General features: G+C 39.1%; 1 protein-coding gene across 10 annotated transcripts in view; it reads left to right on the top strand.

Moving 5' to 3' along the window:
* The first annotated feature begins 1,063 nt into the window (after positions 1-1,063).
* Positions 1,064-24,092, top strand: part of U2SURP (U2 snRNP associated SURP domain containing) — a 42,569-nt gene continuing 19,540 nt past the window's right edge. For 2 of the 10 annotated variants that reach the window (XM_079314693.1, XM_079314687.1), the window contains exons 1-15: positions 2,705-2,821; positions 8,705-8,752; positions 11,546-11,644; positions 12,740-12,854; positions 13,245-13,378; positions 15,322-15,389; positions 16,664-16,758; positions 16,842-16,877; positions 16,981-17,063; positions 17,444-17,609; positions 18,035-18,246; positions 19,186-19,229; positions 22,458-22,562; positions 23,746-23,812; positions 23,902-24,065. In XM_079314693.1, the coding sequence (XP_079170819.1) occupies positions 2,720-2,821; positions 8,705-8,752; positions 11,546-11,644; positions 12,740-12,854; positions 13,245-13,378; positions 15,322-15,389; positions 16,664-16,758; positions 16,842-16,877; positions 16,981-17,063; positions 17,444-17,609; positions 18,035-18,246; positions 19,186-19,229; positions 22,458-22,562; positions 23,746-23,812; positions 23,902-24,065 (1,538 nt within the window). In that variant the 5' untranslated portion in view covers positions 2,705-2,719. Of the gene's footprint in view, positions 1,535-2,050; positions 2,187-2,704; positions 2,822-8,704; positions 8,753-11,545; positions 11,645-12,739; positions 12,855-13,244; positions 13,379-15,321; positions 15,390-16,663; positions 16,759-16,841; positions 16,878-16,980; positions 17,064-17,443; positions 17,610-18,034; positions 18,247-19,185; positions 19,230-22,457; positions 22,563-23,745; positions 23,813-23,901; positions 24,066-24,092 lie in introns of those variants that run through there. The other 8 variants (XM_079314694.1, XM_079314690.1, XM_079314689.1 and 5 more) reach the window with 8 other exon arrangements.

Genomic DNA, 24,092 nt, shown 5'->3' with positions numbered 1-24,092 from the left:
GCCCAAAACAGTGACATGTGTTTTCATTCACTAACTGTACACGAGTGCTACTGTACTATTGCAATGTGTTATAAATAGCACAGATTGAAAAGTACGGTTCATTCTGAAAAATTATCTTTAGAGATGACCTTTGAAACTCTGTCTTTCCTGTTTTTCACAGCATGCTCTGGATTGTGATGCTCTTAATTTGGGGCGGTTTATTAATTACAAAAGAGCGTAGAGGCTAAGCAGTAAGCAGAGGATTTGAACAATGAGGTGGATAATTAAAATGGATTAATGAGGTGGATAAAATAAAGGGATCGAAGCCAAATGGAGCACAAATTTTCTAAACACTATTGGTCCCAAAACTCTATCATTCAGGGAATGTTCCTCTTTCCAGATAGATGTTTGGTTTGTATCCAGAAGTATCAGTCATCTTCCGTGACATGTTTATTAATGCAGTCCCAGGAGAGTTGAGCATCATCTAGTGTCTTCTGTGTCTCCAAATGCTCTTTCTAGCCAGTACAAGTTCCCCAGCTGGTTTGCTTTTGCTCATTGCTGCACCTGTTTGCACTACTATGTTAAAAACCACATCAAAAGCAGGTCACAGATTATACTAATCCTATGTCTCCGCAAGACAGTGAAATGGTTCTCAAGTGAACAGGGAGAAAGATGAGGGAAGAGAGGGGCTTGGCTTGGATTCTGAAGCAGTAAATCCTGTGTAATCCATCTGTAATGCTCCTTGATCAGGAAGGGCTCCTCTGTGGGAAAGTTTGTGCCTCAAAAAATCCTGAAAAGACTGGTGGAATTGTGCCTGTCAATGCGTGGGTTTTATTCCCCTTCCTTCCTTCCAAGCCTCAGTGATTCCACGTCAAATTTACCCTGGAGAGCCACCTCCAGGGTGGAGGTGCGCCCCAGCACCGTGCCGGCCGTGGGAGCAGCCCGCGGTTACCGCTGTTAGTGCTCAGGTGTTTAGACACATCCTCTCTCCCCGGAGCCTCGGCTGTCTCCCGTTCCCAGAAATTCCGCCTCGTGCTGCGGAGGGCGGCGGGAGGCTCCGGCACCGGAGAAACGCGCGCTGCCGCGGAGCCTTTCTCCCTGCCTCGCCTTTGCCGCAGCTGCAGCAGCACCGCGTGGCCCGCTGCGGATTGAACGGCGGCGTAGAGCGGCTTGTACCTAAGGAATGATGGCGATGGTTATTTTTTATTTTGCCATTTTTTGTGTAACTTCGGGCGGAGTCACGTTACGTGGCACGGCCGCCTCAGGAGGGCGCGGGCCGTGCCTGCCCCCTGGCGGCGCCTGCGCGTCCCGCCGTGCAGGAATAGGAAACGCTGGAGCTCTTCCTGCTGCCCGCCCTGCTCCTCCTGCACGCTGACCCGCGGCCTCCGCCCGAGGGACACTGCCCTGCCAGAGCGCCGTCCCTGCCCTGACCGCCTGCTCAGTGGGGTGACAGCTGCCATGGGAGCGCTCGCAGCTGAGCCCTCGCCCTGACACAGCTGGGGCAGAGCAGCAGCTCTCACCAGACCGTGCACAGCTGGACGCACATCTGCAGCCGGTGAGGTTACCCGAGTTTTGCCCTCCTCTATAAACTTCCAGCCTTCTGCAGTTGCCTTTGCACTCTTCAACCTCTCCTTTTGCTTTTTTTCCCCCCCTCCCTTCTGGAACCTTCGTTCCCTGCTGCCTCAGGTGGTTGTTAGCACAGGCCCTGCTCCCTCCTGCAGGTGGTGGATTAAAGCTTTCAGTAATTTCTGTTTATCTTGTCTTTTCCTTAAATATTATCTCAGCCCTTGCATATTCCACTCGGAAAATCCACGAAAGCAAGGGGATTCAAGACTCATGATAAATATGACAGGTGGTTATAATCCCCAGTTAAAACAGCGTCCAATACAGTTGAAATTGCAGTGTGATATCAAACCCAGTAACGAAGGATTTGCTATGTTATCCTGTTCAGTCTTCAAGGGCTTTTCTCAGTGAGATGTAACATTGCAGGTTGTTCCAAACGGTATCCGTTCCATTTCCCATCGTTACACGCACAGGGCAGGCGCTGCCGGGGGCGGGGCCCATCGGCGGCTCGGCCATCGGCTTCGCGCCCTCCGCTCGCGGGCTCGGTGGGATCGGCGCTCGCTTGGCCGCCGCCAGGGCTGGGCGAGGGGAGAGGCAAGATGGCGGAGAAGGCGCCGGGCGGCTCGCAGAAACCCGCCGGGAAGGTGAGGCCGCTCCGCCCCGGGGCACGGCCCGCGCCGCTCCGTTCGGCTCGGGAGGCACGGCGCGCGGCCCGCTCCGTTGCGCTCGGGGAGCACGGCCCGCGGCCCACCACAGGGCGGCGGGGCCCGGTAGCGGCAGGGCGACGAGGCGCGGCGGCGCGGCCTGCTCTGCTCTGAGCCCGGGGTGACCGCGGGCCCCGGGACGGGCTGGGAGGCGGGAGTGGGGCTCGGGTCCCGGGGTTCTTGCGGGGCACCCCCGCTCCCCGAGACCGCCCCGGGCACGTGTCTGTCCCCGCGGCGTCCCCGTGCTCTGCGGAGGAAGCCGCGGGGCTCGGCGGAGGCGCTGTGCCGGCCCGCGCGTCCCCGGGTTAGGGTGCGGGCTGTTCCCTAATGCCCGAGCCCCGGCCGGGATCGCCCGCGGGTTTCATTCCATTGTCCTCCCTCCCCTGGGCTGAGGCCCGCGCAGCGTTAGTTTCCAGTTCGCTGCTGTGAAGGAAAACGAGGACTTGAGATGGAATGGGTTCTTTTGAAGTGCCATGGAGTTTCGTAGAATTGCCGCGGCGTTCCCCGCGCATTTCACTGGACCCGCTCTACTTCCTGTAGTTCCTGCTGGGTGCATTTCCAGCCCAGCAGCACAGGTAGTGCCGCAGTTCTGGAAAACTTGGCCCAGAGCTCCGCTCTGAAACCTGCGGGTGGTCACAGCCTCGAGCTGCCTGCGCTTGCAGCATGGCTCCTGCTGGGCGGGTAGAGAGCGAGATATTTTGGGGGATGCACTGGCGGCTGGTGGTTTGAGGATTGCTCCCTTTCATTCACTTTCTTTTCAGGTTTTAGGTCAGAACTATATAAATCCACTGGGTTTTGGTGTGTGAGTGTGTAAGTCATTCGAAGAGGAATCTGTGTTATGGCTCAGGAATTTCCAGTGCTATAAATATCTAATTTTTGCCCATCTTTTAAAGCAAAACCAGAATTTTTAAATTTTTTGTCTTTTTTTTTGCTGCTAGGAAAGTGTAGCAATTAATGCAGTTGGTAATGAAATGTAGTTACTTATATACGTCTGTGTATTCAGTTGTTATTAGAGTAGGAGAGTTGTATTTTTGTTTCCCTTTTATTATCTGTTCCAAATATTGCCGAGAAACATATTTTTATCTTGCTTTTGGCTTGGAATGGCAAATAAGAGCTGGACAGAACACTTGAGTGGTAAAATAGGTCTAAATTTGTGGGCAGTGGCTTTCAGGGAATAGGATATTTTGGGATTTCAAGTATAATTGGAAATAGAATAATTAATTATTGATTAATGCAGCTGGTAACATGGTACAGAAAAGCAACCCAGATGTGATTCCTTTCATTTCGCAGTTACATCATAGACTATTTTTGTTTTGTCATTTACTATTTCTGTACTGATGATACTCATTTTTCAGTATAAAGTGACAATTTATAAGAATTGTTTTCTGTCCTAAGTGTCAGTTCTGCAGAGGTATGTTCAGGCAATTAACTCTTCCATTCCTTGGAAGTCAGTAGGATACCTAGGGAATGTAAGGTTAGAGAGGTGATAAATAATGTAATTATTTATCAGACATTTAGATTATTTTTTATAATTTTAGGATTCATTTACTTACATAATTAAAACCAAAGTTGCAGGCTTCTTTTGCAAGTTATATTTGTTTTGCAAATACAATTATTTACATGTCTCATAGGCTCCATAGAAGATGTTTCAGTGGCAATTCCAAGGTCTGCCTTTGCTGGCTTCTAGATACCTGCTGGAAAGACAGTGACCTTTTATTTTCTGTGCTCTGTGAGGAACTGTGACCTAGTGCCTGAAATAAGTCCTCCCCTTCAGAATGGTTGGTATTTGTTCTTCAGTCTTGGTGTCCAAGTACTGAATTTGACCCAGTTATTTTGATTATATATATTTATAGTGTAAAATCACATCTTTTCAGCCAGGCATTATTTGTTTGATTCACTGATTGGAAAGCATAGCTGGAGGTGGTACAGGTTCAGGCAGCCCCCAGTGCCTGCCTCACTGTGGTGGCAGCTGCTCTGTGTGATACTGGCAGCTGCTAAATAATTTTGAGAGTCTCCCATGTGAAATGTGTTGCAAAAGCATTAACTATTCCTTTGGCACTTCAAGGTTAGAATAGCAAAATTTGTGCTTGAGATTTCCAGAAATCCAAGTAGGTAAGAAGGATAATTAAAGAATAGAAAATAGAGATTGCCAAGGACTGCACAGGACATCAGTGTAGAACATGGTTCTGAAGTTGCAGATACAGATGTTCAGTTATTCTCTTTATGTAATGGAATTTAAATGACAGATACAGATGTTCAGTTATTATCTTTATGTAATGAAATTTTAGCTGCTCAGTGACTCTTTATTTTGTTATTGTATCTTCTGAGAATAATAACTGTCTGGCGTGATCACTGCTCTTATGTAGTCTGCTGTTATTATTTGGTACCATATGCAGAATAAATACTCCACTTGGACCAAACTGTACCTTTCCCTTTTTTGTACCAAAAGCTATAGCAGTTATCTGAGTTGAAGGTTCTAATAGAATACCTTTCTGTGCAAATACTGGAGAAAGTGGAGAAAGACACTATCCATTTGCTTTTGTGTCTCTGAGTTATGATTACTCAGATGGGAACTAATATAAATCTGTGTTATTCCAGTAACTGGAAAGACTAAATACATTAGCCATAAAATAATTTGCAGGTGTTTTCAACCACTTAATTTCTAGAAAGAAAGGAAGAATAAAAAACATCATGCCAGCTGGAAACCTCCTTTTGCTGACTTCTTAATTTATGATATGTTCTCATGTGTTTTTCCTTGCTGTCAGTGCTGACACAAAGAGTCCCAGCCTTAACAACTTGTTCCTTACCAAACACTGTTCTCTTTGGTAGATTTGGAATGATTTGGGCAGCGGGGTGCTGCTATGAGTTGGGAAATGGTTTGGCTGGATCTCCCCATCTCTCCCTTTCATAGGTGATCAGCTAGACCAGGAACAGTGCTGTAGTTCAGTGTGACCAGTATGGGGGCAGGATCAATGGAGGGTGTTGAAACAGGGCAGGAGTGGCTTTCATCGGATTTTCTTTTAAACATTTCACCCTGAAGCTATTGGTCCTTTCAAGGACAGGGCTTTCATTTATGTTTTAAGTTGTAGCCATTACAGTTGTAAAAATGCCATTCAGCATTTAAAAGACCACAGATTGTCTCCTGGGCTCTATTGACAGCTTTTGTGCTTTTGTTGCTCTTTGTTGTTTCACTAAATGACATTAGTACTAATTAAAAAAAAATACTTATTGTATACAGTATATTTTAAATACTTGTGGAATAACAAAATCGTGCCAGTTTTACCGAGAGATTTTTAAGTTTGGAGAAAATGTAAAGAGCTGGATTTGTGGCCATGTGAACTGTGGGTAGGAATCAAGATTTTGAAGAGCTGTTCTCTATTTTCCTTGGAAGCTTCCATTAAACTGGAAGAAAATGTAAAGATTTTAATCTCAGAGATGACTCTGCTGTGGCGTTTCCATGGAAGTTTGTCATAAATCTCATTTGTATGGTCCTTTGAAGTTTTTGGCTTTTCTCTTGGAGGTTGAGTGAAGTTGGCTGGACTTAGTAGTGAAGCTTTGGGTGCCCTGACCTCCAGGACTGGGGTTGACAGGGCTGTATTTTACTGCAGGAGCAATGCAGGCTGCTGAAATAGCACTTCAGCTGTGCTGGCACAAGCTTGGAGAAATGTGCAGTGTGCAAGTGATGGAAAAAGCGATCCAGCTGTAAAATAGCCTGGTTGAGGAAAAAAAAAACAAATAAAGATAGTTTTCATGCAGAGATGCAGTGAATTGGGAATAAGAAGGCATTTGTCAATTGCTTATGCTGGCAGTGTCTGAAAGTTGGATTCACTGCGTTTTTTCTGTCGGCATTTTGAACAGGAGGGAGCTGTCCTCACATCTCATCACGTGTAGGGCAGAGCTTTGTGTGTCTGTCTTTCAGCAGTTAAGTTCAGTTGAGCTACTTGACATGATGAGAAGAGAAAAAATAATCCTGCTCCAGATTTCAACACAGGTGGGCAACATCTTCTAAAACGTTTCCCTCTGTTAGAAAGACACCGATTCCGCTGAGTCAGTGCAGCTGGTCTGACTCTTAAGGAAACAAAATGGCCCCTTTTGTCAAAGCTGTGCAGATGGATGCAAAGTGCAGTGTTGTGAGAATTTGTGATTTCTTTAATAAGTGCCATTTAGAAACTGGCAGATAGCAACGTGTAATTATGTCAAGAACCTTTTCATCTTGTGCTTTGTCAGAACAGTTGCTTGGTTGGTCAGGAGTAGTATCAAAGGTAGAAATAAATTTATACATAGGAAGAGAAGACTTGAAAAATAAGAGTTGTTGAATTTGTGGCTCTCCAAAGCTGTTAGTTACTGTGGGTTAAAGTTGGTCTGAAAGTTAAAATATTGCTTTTAGAAGTTTTCTGAGTGCGCCTTAATAGAAATTCTGCTGCTCAGCTGATGTTCAGAGTGACTCCATAGTGCCATAGTTCCTGTTAGTGGTTTGGGGAGTGCCACTGGACTCCCACAGTCTGCTGCTACTACTCACTGAAACCTTTCTATCTGCTTGCTGCTGATGGAGAAGCAGATTGAGTGTCTTTTTTTATATTCTTCAGGATAGTCTGTCATTTTACTGAGCATTCCCACTGTTTGTTGCTCTGTGTAATGCTTTGTTTTTGTCCTCCCTGTAAGCAGCTTCAGCACCACCCCATTGGGAGGTGTCTCTATCTAAAACTTCCATAAATGAAACAGATGTGGAGAATCAGGAAGTGGCCATTCCTTTCTGCTGTTGCCAGACAAGGTCTTCTCCTGGAGCAGTGCTCAGTTTGTGTCACTACACTAAGGCTGACAGCACTGTATCACTCCACCTTTGAGACTGACTCCTTTAACTGCAGGTCTCAAATTGTTTTTTGGGAGGCTGGAATTGCAGCTGCTGTGTTGGTTGCTGCAGGGTGGCAGCTGGCAGCAGGAAGAATGCTGTTTCCATGTCTGGAATTCTTTTGCACAGTGTACATCTTTTATCTGTATGATCTTGGGCTACACATTCATAAGCTCTTGGGGGGAGGACAGCTTTCCTTAGGCTACATTTGTGCATATAGCATTTGTGTATGTAGACCTGTGCGTAACAGGTTAGTGATCTGAGTGCCTCAGGCAGTTGTGGATCACAAAAAAATCCAGCACCAAGTACACAGGAGGAGAAGTTTGCAGGAAATGGCATTAGGAGAGATGCTTGAGATATTTGCTTCCATGTTTATTCTGATAAACTGCTACTGCTGGATGTGAACTCAACTTGTTACTAGCTTCTGTGCAAAGATGTGCTTGTGAGTCATATAGTGCTGCAAAGAAGGGAATTTGGGAGGCCTTTAAGAGTAAGACATGATTTACTTTTTCCTGTTTTTTTTTCCCTGCCCCATTTCTTTTTCTTGAAAACACCTCCAGACATATTCCTAGAAGCTTTTTGCTTCTCCCTTGGAAGGGCTGTATCTTTGTGTTGCACTTTACCTTTGTGCACTTAATTCTTGTTGCTGAAGTGCTTTCTGTTGAAGACCATTTTCTTCTAAATTGATTTTAACATAGGAATATACTTGTTGAAAGAAAAATGTCTCTTTCTTAGCTGATGAAGAAGCAGGATGCATAGTTAAAACAAGTCTTAGAAAATTGTCTTCTAGTGTAGCATTTGGTGCTTGTTGGTTTTGAAAGACTGGAAAAGAGCATAATCTATTACTATTTCCAGTATAAACTATAAATTCCAGGTAATAAGGAGAAATGCTAATGTTCTGCAACTAATGAACAGGTTTCAGCTAATGGAAATGTGTTACTTTGACTTAAGTTTCAATTAAGGTATGAATTGTGCATTGGGCAATAATATCTTAACAGTAGATGTTATGTCAGGTTTTCTGGAATTTGGGCATTACATAATTTAAAAGTGTGTTCTCCATCACTCAAGCTCATTTAAAACCTGATTTTGTGTATGCTGGTTTAAGTGTTAAAGTTCAGTTAGGGTTTAAAGTAATAATGTCATTAGTACCTAGTCACAAGTTGAGGTTTTTGAGGTGACCAAGTTCCATCTATACATAATATAGTAAAAGCAGTTTTGGAAATTATTTTATAGGAAGCCAAATGCAATCAAACACTTTATGTAATCTTTAAGAGCCTTTAATGACAACTCTTGGAGATGCAGTGTAACTTCTTTTTCCAGTGGTGCTATTAGTTATGTATTTATAAAATCTGGCTGTGGAAATTCAGATTTTTTTAATTGTCTATATTTAGATGTGTCTCTTATTTGCCTTATATTGACATTGTTCCTGAGGTGATCTAGGTTAGCTATATCACTAAAATACATTATATGTATCTTTGTTCTTGTGTATTAGGATGTATTAGGATGTTGAATTTGAAATGAAAGTCACCTTCCAAGAACTGGGAAAAGCCCCCCCAGAGGTTATTTGTTTCTTGTTGTGTGCCTCACCTCCTCATAATTCTCTCCTTAGGTCAGAGGGCCAGATGCAGTACATACCACTGGAACTGCTGATTCACATGTAAGTCCAAAACACTTTAAAAACCAAAAAAATTGCAACCAAACCCACAGACTCAAAATAGGCCTGTTTTTAAAGAAAATTATTTGCTACAGGCAGAGTCTGGTGCATTGGGTGTGCAACCTGTAGGTGTTTGCAAATGAACCATTGATTTCATGTTTAAAAATACTCCTTGAAACTTTCAAAACAAGCACCAGTGTAGGAAGCTGTGCTGCATGGTACTGCATCCATAATAGGTACTGGAACAGAAAGAAGCTACAAGGACTCTATGTGGGTTTGTCTCTTCTCCTGAGGAATGTTTGAGAATACAAGGTGATCAATCCTAGGAGTCATGGGATATTGAAGTGCCTTTTCATATACAGTTGGCTTCTCAAAGCTGAGACAGTGTGGCCCTAATTCCATCCTTTATTTTTCTTTCTAATAGAATATGGTAAAGGGAAAGGTAACAGTAATAACCTGGTCCTTCTGGCCACTCCACCCCTTATCCCCTCAGTGCTGAGACCTTTACCTGGTTGTGTGGTTGGTATGTTGCATGAAGACCTACCTGTTTGTGAGCTAAAATGAAAACAGGAAGCAAGAGCCAAACTGGAGCTTAATACCAGACAATTCATTCTGTGGTTTGGATTTTCTTCAAGATTTCAATTTGATTTTGTATATGCAAAAGTCAATTACCAGCTGTTAAATTGCTGGTAAGAGCATTATTCAAGTTGTGATAGCAGAAAGTTTTCATAAATAAGTAACTTGTTTTATTGATTTCTTTTACTTACTGCAATTTGGACAATTACTCTTAAATCTCTTCTGAGTATTTTGTACTGATGGAACTGGAACTTGAGTACTTTGTGCCACCTTCCAGTCAATGCAGTGTTCTGTTTAAACAGAAACTTGCTTTCATACAGAGATTTGATTACTCAGCTGTAATTTTCTTTGCTTCCATCGTTTGCTTTACCCTTTTCACAGTATTTTGCATTTTTTGAAGGAGGAAGACCTTCAAGTTTTGTATAGTTTTATTGTTAGGAATTCTGTGAAGCTGCATGTGGTTAATGGTAATGTTATAATTGCCCACTACAGTTCTAACTAGCAGGCATAAATTAGTTCAGTCTTCTTAACATTGTATTCCTCCTGCCACTTGGAAGGTGTTTTTTCCCCTGAGACCGTCTGAGACCCTTTCTAAACTGAGCATATCTTAGTGCCAGAACTCTTTTATCTTGCAGCTGCTTCCTTTATGTCACTGAGACAAATATTCATGTGGTTATCTGCAGGTATCCTGTGACATTACTGTGAGAGATTATTTTCTGATGACAGGATAAGCATTGGGTAGGAGTGTGATATTTGTTCTGCCTGCATTGCTGTGCCGTCGCTGCGTGCTCGTGTTTAGCCAAGGTTGTATATTGTTTGCCATACTGAAATAGAAACTGTTTTTCAGACAACTGGAAGACTGGATTTTATTAAATTTAAAAACACACTGATGAATTAAAAGCTCCTAATAAGCCTATCAGCAGCTCACGTTGACAAACATTGTGTCATAACCCAGATAACTTCACAGACAACACTGCATAAATTTGTCTCTGACAGCTTTACTTTCAGTGATGAAGAGGGAACATTTTCAAAGAAGTATGAGCTACTAGGTCTTATGTTTGGCACAGATTTAAGAGATGTTTGTGATGTTAAGCAAGGATTATAAATTGAGGATATTTCAAGCAGTTTGTTTTTCATTGTGCTTTTTTTATGAAATTTTTTTTGAATAGGAGGCTGATACTAAAAATAAAATTCTTTATGAAGAAAATTATTCCTAGAGGATGCCCTTTCCAGTTGGTGTCAGAATATTTTTCATAATATGTCATTTAAGTTGTTCACCTTATTTGTCTTAATGTTTTATTGAGCTTTTTTTTTAAGAACTGTAATTGCAAAAGTCATAGTTTTAAGCATCACTGTGTGTAAGAGCATCACAAATATTTAAAAAACAGGACTTACAGCTTCTGGGGCTTTTTTGTTGTGCTGATTCTTCATGAATTACTGTGTTAAGGTAGGAATTTCCAGAGAAGTATCTTTTCTCTCATTTAACTTCTCGCTGCCCGTGTTTTGGAACATGCTCTCCATCCTGTTGTCTTTCTTCTCTTGGTGCTTTGCTGCCTTTTAACTACCAGAATAGAGCCTTAAGAATTAAATTTCTCCAGAAATTACTGTTATCTGGAGTGCTTCAATCATCAGGGTTTTGGAAAGAAATTTGAAATAATCTAGGAGCTGAGTGAGGTTTTTTGTTTCATTTAACCGATAGCTGAAAACATCTAGAATGCATTTTGTTGTTCCAGTGAAACTATTAATTTTTACTTTGAAGTACAGCTGAAATTTAGCATCCATATGGTTGTTCCATTACCTGTCCAACATTGCACAAACATTATTCTGACCAAAATAGTCATAAAAGCTTTTTTGATGGGATGGGGGAGGGAAGGGGGAAGAACTGTAGTGCCAAGTGTGTATTTCTGAAGGTTTAGAAACTGCAGCACTGCACAGTGATAAATGTCCAGGCTCTTACAGCAAGTGTCCTTCAGATTTTATCTGTTTTTGAATGGTGTATTAAAAGCTTTCTCATTAAACCAAGGATGATTTGTTTAAAATACCCACATAGATTAAAATTTTTGTTTAGTTGTATTAGATAATGACAACTTTAGAGATAAGTACAGGAAGGCTTTTCTTTGTTTTATTTGAGTTACTGGTCTAGACCAAGGTCAGAAGTAGAATAAATATTGTAATTGTTCTGTAAACAGTCTGATGTCTGTTTCCTTACTCCCTTTGCAGCCTCTAATGGAAAGTAAACTTAAAGCATTCAGTATTGGCAAAATGAGTGCTGCCAAACGGACTCTGAGCAAGAAGGAGCAAGAGGAATTAAAAAAGAAGGTAATGGTATACCATGAAAATTTTGCTTTGTATGCAGAGCTCAAGTAAGTTTGCATTTAGATTCCAACCAGCTTTTACACCAGATATCTTAATTCTGATAATTTTAGCTCTCTAAGAGCAAAAGTGAATTGTGTCTAACATGTATAATGCATTTTTGGCATTTGTGACATTAATGATACAGAGAGGCTTACTCTTTCCTTCTCTGTGAGAAATCAAGTTCTCTGGCTTCCTGAAATAGGGAATTAAAATAATCCATTGATGTATTGCTCAGGATGGAGACAGCCATCACCTTAGGTAATTTTCTGTTCTTCTATTGCTCTCTATTGTTGGATTTCAATTATTACAGAGTAACTGTCATTTTTGGAACTCTTTCAGTACACATCCTTGTTAGTTCTGTAAAACACTTTTTTGTCTAATGACTGTATTGGAAACTAATACAAGCCTTAAAATGTGATACTGCATTTTAGATTACTCATGAGTGTCCAAATTTTAGGAAATAGGTATCTGGTAGTGGTAAGGTGGAAATTTTGAAAATTTTGGGGTTTGAACTTCATATGCACAGCTCATACTATATTCCAGTGGCTTATCTCCTGCTGGGTTATTGGCAGTACTTGTCTAAAGATCACGATAGTGCTAAATTTAGTCTCTCAGCTTAATCCATTGAATTAACTTGTTCTCTGGGAAGTACAGAAAGCTGGTCCTGTTGCTGTTGGTCTCCTTCAGCCACGTGGGTTGATCATAAATGCTGAGATGGATTGGGCACTGTTCTCTCACGCTGAGGCCAACAGAGCTCCAGGCTCATAAGCCTTTGGTTCAAGCTTTTCTGTTTGGCATCTTTTGAATATTAAATTGCCATGTAAACTCCTGGAAAGGAACATATTGGAGCACACAGCCTTACTGGCTTTGTGTGTTATATGCTGTGTTCTGCCCACATTTCTCAGAAATTTGAATTGTTTAAAACTGAAACTCCTTTGATGCAGTTTGTAGCCTAAACTCCAGAAAATAAAAAGGAATGTCACATAGCTAATTTAAGAGTAACTGTCTACTGAAGGTTGTTCTGTGATGATAGTAAATAGATTAACATTTGCTATGTAGGAGGATGAGAAGGCTGCTGCAGAAATCTATGAAGAATTCCTTGCTGCCTTTGAAGGAGGCGATGGTAATAAAGTGAAAACATTTGTAAGAGGAGGAATCGTTAATGCATCTAAAGGTATAACTCATCTTTTTTTGGAGGTGGTGGGTCATTTGGCTTTGAGTAAAGATGAAGATGGGCTTTGAATTGCATTTTAAAATGTTACATTAGAAGCAGAAAAGAGAACTTGATGCTAAAATCTGCTTTATGCTTTCACTGAGGTAGGCAGTGGTATGATTTGTGTTTTAACCATAAGAGGAAAAAATGCTTTTGTTTAGACTACCTAATCTATGTTCCTTTTCTTCATAATAAAAGATGTTAAATTATGTAAAATATGTATTATCAGCTTTTTAAAAATGAAATAATATATTGAATTGAATCACCAGGAGTAAACAGCATTCTTTCTAATGAACAGTGTTGTGCAGCATTAGTTAATAAAATTTGCTTTCAACTTGTCTTTAATTTCAGAGGAGCATGAAACAGATGAAAAACGGGGTAAAATCTATAAACCTTCATCACGATTCTCAGATCAAAAAAATCAACCGAATCAGCCATCCAATGAGAAACCTCCATCCCTCCTAATGATAGAAACCAAAAAGCCTGTAAGTTTCTTGCTTGAATCTTAACTTCAGCCTGATGTATTTAGAAGTGCTTAGAAAAAGGGCCATGTGATCTTGTAGAGTAGTTTTATCTGCAGGAGAGAAGATGGACATTTGGAGTTGCCTGAACCTATAGCAGATATGAAGGTGATGAAATGCAGGGGCCCAGGAGCCCTGGTTTGTGGCACAATACATTTGATGCTGCAGTGCCCAAATTTTACTGTGTTCCTGCTAATGTGGACAAACTTCTCATGGATATAGATTTAGTGGCTATTCTAAAATAACAGCTTCTTCAGTCCTGAGAATTTCTGGTTTTAGAAGCAATTCTTGTCAATTCCTATTGCTACTATCTGTTTTAGACATTTTTTTTTTTTTTTAAACTTAAAAAAAAAAGAATTGACCTTTGTGTTGATCCAAGTTTTTCTTGGTAGGGTTCTTTGAGTTTGTTTGTTTGTTTGTTTGTTTTGGTTTGGTTTTTTTGGGGGTTGAATTTTGAAAAGTCCCTCTTTGAGTTCCAGTACTTGCACAGTTCTGAAGCTGAGCACCTTTAATTTAATTTTGTGTTACACATGGTTTGATGGAGGGTTTTTTTGTTTTGTTTTAGTTGGTTTTTTAACCAAGGTTCATCGTAAAGCGTAATAAAAATATTAGAAATATGAACAAGCAGTCTTCAAGTCAAGTGATAATTGCATATGATTACTGTTACTACTGTGTATGTGTAATGAATGTCTTGGATGTCTTCAAAGTCTTTTAACAGAGCTTACTACAGTTTTAAAGCTGAAGTGAAACATACGATGCTGCCTGTCAGGGTGGGAAATGAATGTAATGTGATAATTGTGGGCAGTTCCATCATAACCTCCCGCCAACTAATGTCAGTGTTAGACTGGATAGCAGTTTTGATTTTCATTGTATGTAAAGCTCTACAGATACAGAAATGAATTGTAGCACTTTTTTATTTTTCTGAGCTCTGTTCTGTCATATGCAAGTGTTTGTACTGTAAGACTATTACTGCTTTTCAAATTTTTCATGAATACTTGTGAAGTAATGCAATCAGTTTACTCACTTGCCATGTCCAATGGTGATTGAAGATAATGAGGTAAAAATGATTTTATTTATTTGGCAGACCCTCCCCAAAAACAAAAACAAACAAACAACTTTGCCTGGGGTGAGTAGGAAGTCCAGTTTTTCCAAAGCTGTAGTGTGTAACACAAATATTTTGTATGTCTGCCTACTGGAAACGTTTTCATTTAAATTTGATTATATAAAAACAATGTTGTTGAAGATAATATTTCACATGAGTTAGTTAAGGAACATATATTACTGTTAAACAGAAAAAAATAGTAGTATTGCAGTATCCATATTCTTTGTCATTCAAGAGTGTTTTTCCTGAGGATCTTGTACTATTTAAAGTAACTGTTTTTTCAGACTGTATTTACTTCCAAAGGAAGCAAGAGAAGGAAATTCTTTTCAAGTAGAATGTTTGTGGATAAAATAGTTGAATATATATATGTAAAATAATTTACATATATATGTACACACATCTATCAAATTCATTAGAGCATGATGGTTTGCTAGGGGTATAGTCAGCATCCTAGTTTCCAAATGGAACAAAGTGACAAAATACCTCAGTTATTTTAAATGTGTATGTAGTAGAGAGAGTGTTCGATCACATGTGCTGCATTGTGAGAATGAGAAGTAACAAAGTTTATTTTCAACTATCCTTAATTTTTTGTTTTCTAGCTTTGTGTTTGATAGTGCTCAGTCTGAATGTTTTGAGTCTGTTTGGTTGTTGTTTTGGTTTTTATTTTGTTGTTTTTTCCTCCTGTAGTTACTTGGTTTGAAAGCTGTGGGTAAATTATGCATGGAAATTATCTAAAGTTTTATTGTATGATTTTTAAGTCTTTATTTTTTCTTCTGAAATGTTTTTTTATATATCTTTATTTTAGCCTTTGAAGAAAGGAGAGAAGGAAAAGAAAAAGAGTAATTTGGAACTTTTTAAAGAAGAATTAAAGCAGTAAGTTTGCTAGTTTTTACAATAAACAAACAAAATCCTAGATTTTTGCCTTGATTTACAGACATTTATAGTATTTAAATCATTCTTGTTGAGTTGATTCCCAAAGAAGTTTAGTTTCTTTTCCTCCCTCAAATGCTTGTGAAATGGTATAACTAATTAGCTTAAAATAACTTAGTTGGGCTTAATTACTGCCATTGCTGATGGGCTTGGCCCTGGCCCTTGTTGGGTCCATCTTGGAGCTGGCTGGTGTTGGCTTCATCAGCCATGGGGGAAACTTCTGGCAGCTTTTCACTGTGGCCACCCCTGTAGCCTCCCACTACCAAAACCTGCCCAGCAAACACAGTACAGGGGTGTAGCAGAGAGATTGGTGACAATATGAAATGTCTGTCACTCTTGGAAAGAGTGAGCTTTGTCAGAGTTTCTAAACAAAGGAATTTGTAGGAGGAGGTTGAGCTTTTGTATAATGTAGAAATAAGAGTTGTAATTCAAGTATAGAGACTTCAACTTCTTGAAAGCAAGCTGGATAATTCTTCAAAAAGCAGATTGTTTCACTTCCATATGAACAAAGAGCAGCATGTGTATTGAATGCAGCTGAGTGCCATATATGTATCCTGATACTAGAGATGAAAAACAAATGAATTTCTATGTGTTAGATAGCAGTAGATACAACATTCTAAATCCTTATGTGGCTTTTGTAAGGAGTGCCTGGGCCTCACTGCTATGTGTTCCTTAGTGTAAATGAGATGAACTGACAGCCTCGTATTCCTGGGATTCAGTATCTTCATGTCAGGATTTAAGGCCAGACTGCAGTGAGCCAGATAAATAGTTACTTGTGAGTACTGTCCTCAGAGTAAGAAACTGAGATGAAATCCAGTTTATTCTGGAAATAGTCATGCTGGTGTGTCTGTGAGTAAGGCTTAGAAAAGCTAGAAGGATAAATAGACACTGAAGAGTTGTGTGTAACTTGAAAAGTCACCTGAGTGGTCTGCAGATCTCTGGCAGTTGGATGTGGAATTGGAGTCACTTTTTCAGAGCACAGTTCTTATTTCCAGTTTTGTTTGAGAATGAAATACCCTGACAGTATGAATGAGGAAGCATGCAGCTGGAATAATTCTGGTAGATACAGAAGTTCAGACATACTGGCAATTTGAAAGTTCTAACAAACTCATTGTTTAATTTAAAAAATTCCCATAATTGTAAAGTTAATTCAAAATTTTAGAATGAAAACTTCTGAACGGTTTTAAGTTGTTGCTTACTTTAAACTTGCTTTGCAGAATCCAAGAGGAGCGTGATGAAAGGCACAAAACAAAAGGTAGATTGAGTCGTTTTGAGCCACCCCAGTCTGATTCAGATGGGCAGCGGCGTTCAAGTAAGTAGATGCTATTTTTTATGTTAGTCTGGGCTACAAGATTTGTAGACTAAACTGTGCGTATTTTTCTTCTCTATATTCAGTGGATGCTCCTTCAAGAAGAAACAGATCGTCTGGTGGTAATACAGATTCTTTTCTTACTCAATTTAATGTTGCCATTTAAATGCATAGCAGAGGTTATGACTTCTTTCTTTGGTTTGTTTTTTTTTTCCTTTATTTTAGTACTAGACGATTATGCACCAGGATCACATGATGTTGGCGATCCAAGCACAACAAATTTGTATCTGGGAAACATCAATCCTCAGGTAAGTTTGGAGCCAGAGAGTGCAGTGTTAATATGTTTGGGCCCAAATGAATTTTTTTGCAATATTGATTGGAATAAATGCTCCGTACATAATGCTGAAAAGTTAAGGTTTAGCCTGCCAATCTCTAGCTCAGTTGAAATTCTTTTTCCATTGATATCCCTAAGCAAGGTGGATCATATTTTAAAAACTTGATATGCTCAGTTAAAAGTGCAGTTTTTTAGATTCTTGTTTCTGCAGTAGGTTGCTTTGGGGAGCTATCAATAAAGTGGTGTTTTTCAAGAAACTAAAAAAATTTAAATTTTGACATTTGGACAATAATACAAACAACTGTCACAGAAATACACTGGCAAAATGTTAATTTTTACCTCTTTTTCATGTAGATGAACGAAGAGATGTTATGTCAAGAATTTGGCCGCTTTGGACCATTAGCGAGTGTTAAAATTATGTGGCCAAGAACTGATGAAGAAAGAGCAAGAGAAAGAAATTGTGGCTTCGTTGCCTTTATGAACAGGAGAGATGCTGAAAGAGCACTGAAGAATTTAAATGGTAAACGGATTTCTCAGTTCAGGGCTGTAATTATCTTTGTGGACTGTGAGCACATTTTTGGGTTGCTTTTTCAGACAAGTGAGATGTATTTTGTAACTCCAGTAGATAATGAGGCTGGCAGTGATTATAGTTTACACTTGACTATTCTTCTGGCAACTGAGTGTTGTCAAACAGTAGTTACTGTGTATTGTAGTGTCCTGAAGACAGACATTGGAGGAAAACTAATAAAACATTTTGTATAATGGGCCTTCATTTGCCTATGTTGTACTCTGATAGATGTAATAACAGTAATCAGCAATGTAAGCAAAAGGTAAATGGAGGCAGGCAAACCTAAATGTTGCACTTAACAAGGAGAAACCTCTAGTGATGCAGAAGCAATTTATAACATCATGATAATGGAGGATTTTATTCTTTCACTTTTTCAGGCAAGATGATTATGTCGTTTGAAATGAAGCTGGGCTGGGGCAAAGCTGTACCTATACCACCACATCCAATCTACATTCCACCTTCCATGATGGAGCACACCCTGCCACCTCCCCCATCAGGACTGCCTTTCAATGCCCAGCCTAGGGAGAGATTGAAGAATCCTAATGCTCCAATGTTACCACCACCAAAAAACAAGGAAGATTTTGAGAAGGTAACTTACAGTACCCTGGGCCGTATCTCATTATTAAATACTGCATCAATGACAGTATATCAATGGCTTCATAGATTTGCATTGTTCAGGCTGACTTTGGCAGCCCTTAGTCTGCAAATTCTCTGGCTCCCTGCTGTAGCCCAAGGGAACCTACTTAATTCCCGAAGATCTTTCATGTCTGTGTTAGAGTACAGTATATTGGCTCTTGGTTAATTTAGTGTTGCTTAAAATCTGGCTATCATTTTCCCCCTCCAGGCTCCCTGGATTTTTTTCTCCTACGTCCCCCCCTTTTCTTGGCTGCCAAATTGCAGTATCTAAATTGTTTTCCTTATAGAAAATCCTACATTCTAATTTGGGTAGCATTATTTTTACCCTAGAAGAGTTGATGTATTTTGTGTAGAAGGTAATTAATCTGGACATTGAGTAAGTATTTTATGCTACTTATGGAGTCAGTTTTCAAACTTTTCTTTTTGTGGAATATTAACTGATAAAAGGGTAAGTATCTTGAAATCACAAACCAGCTTGATTTACATTTGTAAGAATTTATTGATTCTTTGAATGACACTTAAATGTCAGGGCTGTTTTTTGTAAGACTTGGGAATAAAGTAATACCAATGTGATCCAAGTCAAATAGTTTAGAATCTTTTCCTAAACTTAAGAGCTCCTTTCTTATATATTCAGCTTAGTTCCTATTCAGTGCCTCAATGTGCATTCTGACAGGAATGTTCTGATACTTTGCAATTAGTGAACCTTCATGGTTCGCTGACACAACCATTTGAATTTTGTGTAATTGCTTAGTTATAACTTCACAGCAGTGATTGCCTGCAAAGTTTGTGATAGATGTGTAGTATTTTCATTGCATATGTATATTTTTGCTTGTTACTTGTTAACAATACTCACATATTCTATGTTTATTATCTGATGTGACTTCATATACAGACTCTGTCGCAAGCCATAGTCAAAGTGGTTATCCCAACAGAAAGGTACATGTTTTTCTTTATTATTACTGATCTAAATATAGAAAATTTCCCCTTCGGATTTTAAAGAAAAATGGTGATGTTGTGGAAAAGGTAATGGCTTGACTGAGCAATGGTTATTTTATGATGCTTAAAAGAAATGTGTGGTTTACAGTCTAACTGTTCATATCTTATTAACTCTTTTTTTTTAAGTGAGGGTAGACTTAAGTAGTTGTCTTTTGCATTTAATTTGAGATCTATAGATAGATGTAGGGTAATTTTGTGAGTGAACACTAGGGTGACACATTGTCTTACAGATGCAGCATAAGTCCTGACATAAACCTCTGCATAGTGGGATGCAGCTGTGGGGGTTTGTTTTGTTTTGTTTTTTTCTTTTGTTGTTGTTTTGGAATTTTTAAATTTTTTTTTTTTTTTTTTTTTTTGACTTGTACATTTGATAACCAGTTGAAAATCACTTTTGATTTCTGCTAATTTTTTAAATGCAACAGTTAATAATTTTTGTCACTGAAAAAGATACTTTTGTATTATTGCAAGGATCTTTTTCCATTTTGATCCCCATCACTGTTCCTACCTTCACGCTAGTCTAGGTGTACTCTTGCTCAGTTAAGCTAAAGCCTTTCCCCAAACATAGGAACACAACACTGTTTTAAAAGTAAAGAAGCACAAAAGATTACCAAATTCTCTTTGACATTGGCCTTGGTGAGCAACACCAGCTGAACTGTCTGCGGCAGCGGGGGACCAGGAAAACATCATGGGATGGATTGGGAAAGTATACAGTTTTTGACCAGACATTGGTACGATCGGCTCCAATAAATGTGGTTTTATTATAATTGAGAAAACTTTTTTTTTGTTGGCCAACTTAAGCTAAATGACATTTTAAAATAATGCACTATCGTTTTTTTACTACACTGTCTTAATTGTCACAAAGTCCATTTTTTCTTTTTTTCTCATGGGGGGAGGGGGCAGAAGGAGATTTGTGAAGCTGGTTATAGTGCATTAACAAACTTGTCAGTACATGCTCCTATGTACTGTATTTTTGATGGAATTTTAGGACAGTACAATTTTTGTTGGGTAGAGACTTGAATAATTGGGGCGACCAGGAAGAGTCTTGATTTGAGAAACATACTGAGTAGTAGAACAAGTACTTGTAAAACTGTACAGTGCTCACAGAGTAGCTGTCAAAGATTTTATTTTTCCATGTCCATTTTATTTACTGTAGGATTTTAAAAGCCTGGATGATGAGAACTCATGTTAAATGAATTGTATTTAAAAACACTTCTAATGATTCTTTCCTGGATAATTTTGGAAGTTGCTAATGACAATTGCTAAGACCATTCATTACTCAATGTATCCCATCATGCAAAAATTTTGACTGACTTCAGTGGGATAATACATTTGATTATTCTTTTTAATTAAAAATTTTCAATGCCATTTTTACCATCTCTTACTGCTTAGTAAACAACAAACCTTGAGTATGTACAATCAGTTGTTTTTTCTTGAGAAGTTCACTTCCAAGTAGTCACATCTTATGTATCAAAATGCCTGTAACAACCCTCTTTTAGATATGGGATGAGCTGAATCTATTTTCATACATCAGAGATCTTCTTGAAGCAGATGTTCTTGTTCAGGCATAAGCTGCTCTTACACAACTTGATTTTACTTCATGAAAGAAAAATTTGATGAAAACCAATGATGATTTGCAGGAAGCCAGAAGTGATCACACTGGATTTGCTTTAAAATAAAAGAATGCTGTAATAGCTCAGAGGCTAGAAAGCTAATTGTAGCTTTCTTTCTTGCTGATGTTTTCAAATACAGTTCATATAACAAGAAGAGTCTGGCTGTTTAGACTTTCAGAACACTACTGTAAATAAAATGGCTACAGAACTGTTGAAACTATGTCCTCTTTGCAATGTTTCTGGGATTATAAAAAGCAGACAGGAAAATTGAACTGGTAACTGTTTGATTTTATTTATGTAATATTTGAGGCAAATATAGATTCAGTGCTAGATGGTTTAAAAGAACACTTGCAGATGGCAGTGATAGGTTTCTATTGCTATGTTTTTAAGTTGATTTTTTTTATATAGTGCATTATATCTGGCAGAACTTGGAATACTCATGGTAGAAAATAGTCACCTCATTTCTATTACTTCTTCATTGCTAAGAAGTAATAGAAAATTCTGCAACTTTACAATGTAGCAATTATGGAATTTTGGTCATTTTAAAAAGTGCTATACAGAAATCTAATGAATTACATTTAAAGAACCAATATCCATTTTTTTGCATCTAAGAAAAGAAGTAAAAATCTGTATTTTTTTTGGCTTGCATCACATTCAAAGGACACGTGCTGTGAAGCTTTTGCTATATGTAGGTAATCGATTTTAAAAGTTCAGGACCCTGTTTCCGTAAAAACCCAAAGGGAGGGGTGGAAACTGGCTATCACTATTTTTGATAAAGCTTTTATGACTGTCTCCTGTTAGCATGCTTAGAAGTGACTGCATTAAAAGATGTGCACTTCACATGCACTTCTTGCCTGTCTCAAGATGTAGTGCTGAATGAAGTGATGCAGTTTTTTATTTTTTTAAATTGTGATTTAATTCTCTCGGGTGTATGAGGGAGGGAACATGGGATGGTATGACACAAAAGGATGGACAGTTTTGTTCTATGCCAAGTTGAGTCTTGAGGTGATCTAAATTTAATAAATACATTGCCCTGTTTGGTATCAAGAAGGGTATTTGCTTTTCTTTTCATACTTGAGTAGTTTGAAAGCTGAATTCAGATTCTATTGATATTCAAAAATATATGTGTTTTATTTTGAGCAAAATATTCAGCCACTTGTTCCCCTGTAGAATTTCAGCTAACACTTCAGTCTTACTTCTAGACAATGTAGATGAAGGCTTAGTTTTTGATAGCCAGCTGTACTTGGGTGTTCAGGTGCCCATATTTGTGTATCAGGCTTCTGTTAAGCAAGACATGGTTGTAGATTAAGCCATGGAAATTCAGGAAGGAGGTCTCTTAAATACCTACTCCACCACTGCTAGGCGTGGTTTTATTTTTAGAATGCCCGTGTCTGTGATGCAAAGCTATGGTATGTTCCACGTTACCTTATCTTTTATGCAGATTTCTTAACAATACAGCAAAATAATCTCCTGCACAGTTGTAGTATCTTAGGTGGAGTGTAGTTTTATATAGTGTTAGGTCTGAATCAATTTTTCTTTAACTGTGTTGTTGTTGTAGGAATTTGCTCGCTTTGATACATCGAATGATAGAGTTTGTGGTTCGGGAAGGGCCCATGTTCGAAGCCATGATCATGAACCGAGAAATCAACAACCCAATGTTCAGGTGCTTATTGCATTGCTTCACTTGCAAATAACACCAACTGTTTTCATTGCTGTTAATATTCTGCATTCTTGAAATACTAGTAAGACTGGCTTTTGCTGTATATACCTTTATGTGCAAATGTAAACTTTACAAATTGCACCTATGGCTGTACTACTCTTTTGTAAGGAACAGCACACTTTTATTCCCATCGTTACTAATATGTACATACAAGTTAAATAGTACACACACGTACACAATGTAATACATTTCTGTATTTTTAAATAAATAACATTTAAGACATACTCTTCTGAAGGATTCACAATCAGTGGAAGCACTAGCATACATTTTAAAAACAGAAAAAGATGCCCCTTATCCCCCAAACAAACTCAATGTGAAGTGCACTCATCCTGGAGCCTAGTTTCTAACCTTCAGTAAGAGCTGGGAGTAATTTTTACTTTTATGTCAATTAAAATAGAATTAAACTTCAGCTGACATAGGGAAGTTTTGATAATTTCCAGCATTTGTCATTAAGAGAATGAAAAAGGACCAGTTTCCAAATTTCTTGTGAAATGCAGTCTTTGAAACAAGGTTTTCAGGGAAGTGCTAAATGACCTTTTAGCAGTTTTTTATTTGCAGTAAGTTTGAAGTACTTTATTATGATTTTTCTATGCAAGGTGAGAAAATATGCAGGTCAAAATATCCTGGCCATTAAAAATGGGCTGTTTGTCCCCCACATCCTCCATCAGATGTTGCCAGTGTTCTGCCAGACAGTTTACTAGTGGAAAACCAGTCATTCAGTATTTGATGAGTCACCTCACTGTGCAACTGCAAGGTCCTGCATCACTTGTGCTGAGGCTGCAGTTGCTCCTGTAGTGACTCTTCGCCCTGATGATTCTTCTGCTTTGCTGTGAAGTTGCACAGTTATTCTTCCTGACCCTGTTTGTTCTGCTCTTGAGTTCTGAGCAGTGCTGTGCCTTTGGGGAACTCTTCTCTCTGCAGATTGCATGTGTGCGTGTGTATGAGTGCGTGGAGCAGTTGCACACGTTCTGCCTGGCTGTGCTGTGGGTGTACATGATTTAGCTCCTTGTGTTCACTCTGCAGCTGGGGTGGGATTCTGAACAGGGTTTGGTTGTTCTTTTTTTAAATTTGTGGTAGTCCAAGATTTGTAATATGCTTTGTGTCTTTTCTTTGCTCTTTGGTTTAGGTTTTTGTTTGAAAACCAGACTCCAGCCCATGTGTACTATAGATGGAAGCTTTATTCAATTCTTCAGGCAAGTAGAATTTTAGTGATAATTCATAGCTTCAAGCATACTGAAGTAAAATAACACTGAAGTAAAAATACTTCTGATTTTTTTCATAGGGGGATGCTCCAACCAAGTGGAGGACAGAAGATTTCCGTATGTTCAAAAATGGATCCTTCTGGAGGCCACCACCGTTGAATCCATACTTGCATGGGATGTCAGAAGAGCAAGAAACGGAAGCGTTTGTGGAGGAACCGAACAAGAAGGGTGCACTTAAGGAAGAGTATGTACCACCACTTACTGATGGTGC

Source organism: Erithacus rubecula (genome assembly GCF_903797595.1).
Source record: "Erithacus rubecula genome assembly, chromosome: 11".
In the NCBI taxonomy this organism is placed as follows: Eukaryota; Metazoa; Chordata; class Aves; order Passeriformes; family Muscicapidae; genus Erithacus; species Erithacus rubecula.
This window is presented reverse-complemented; position numbering and strand designations above follow the sequence as displayed.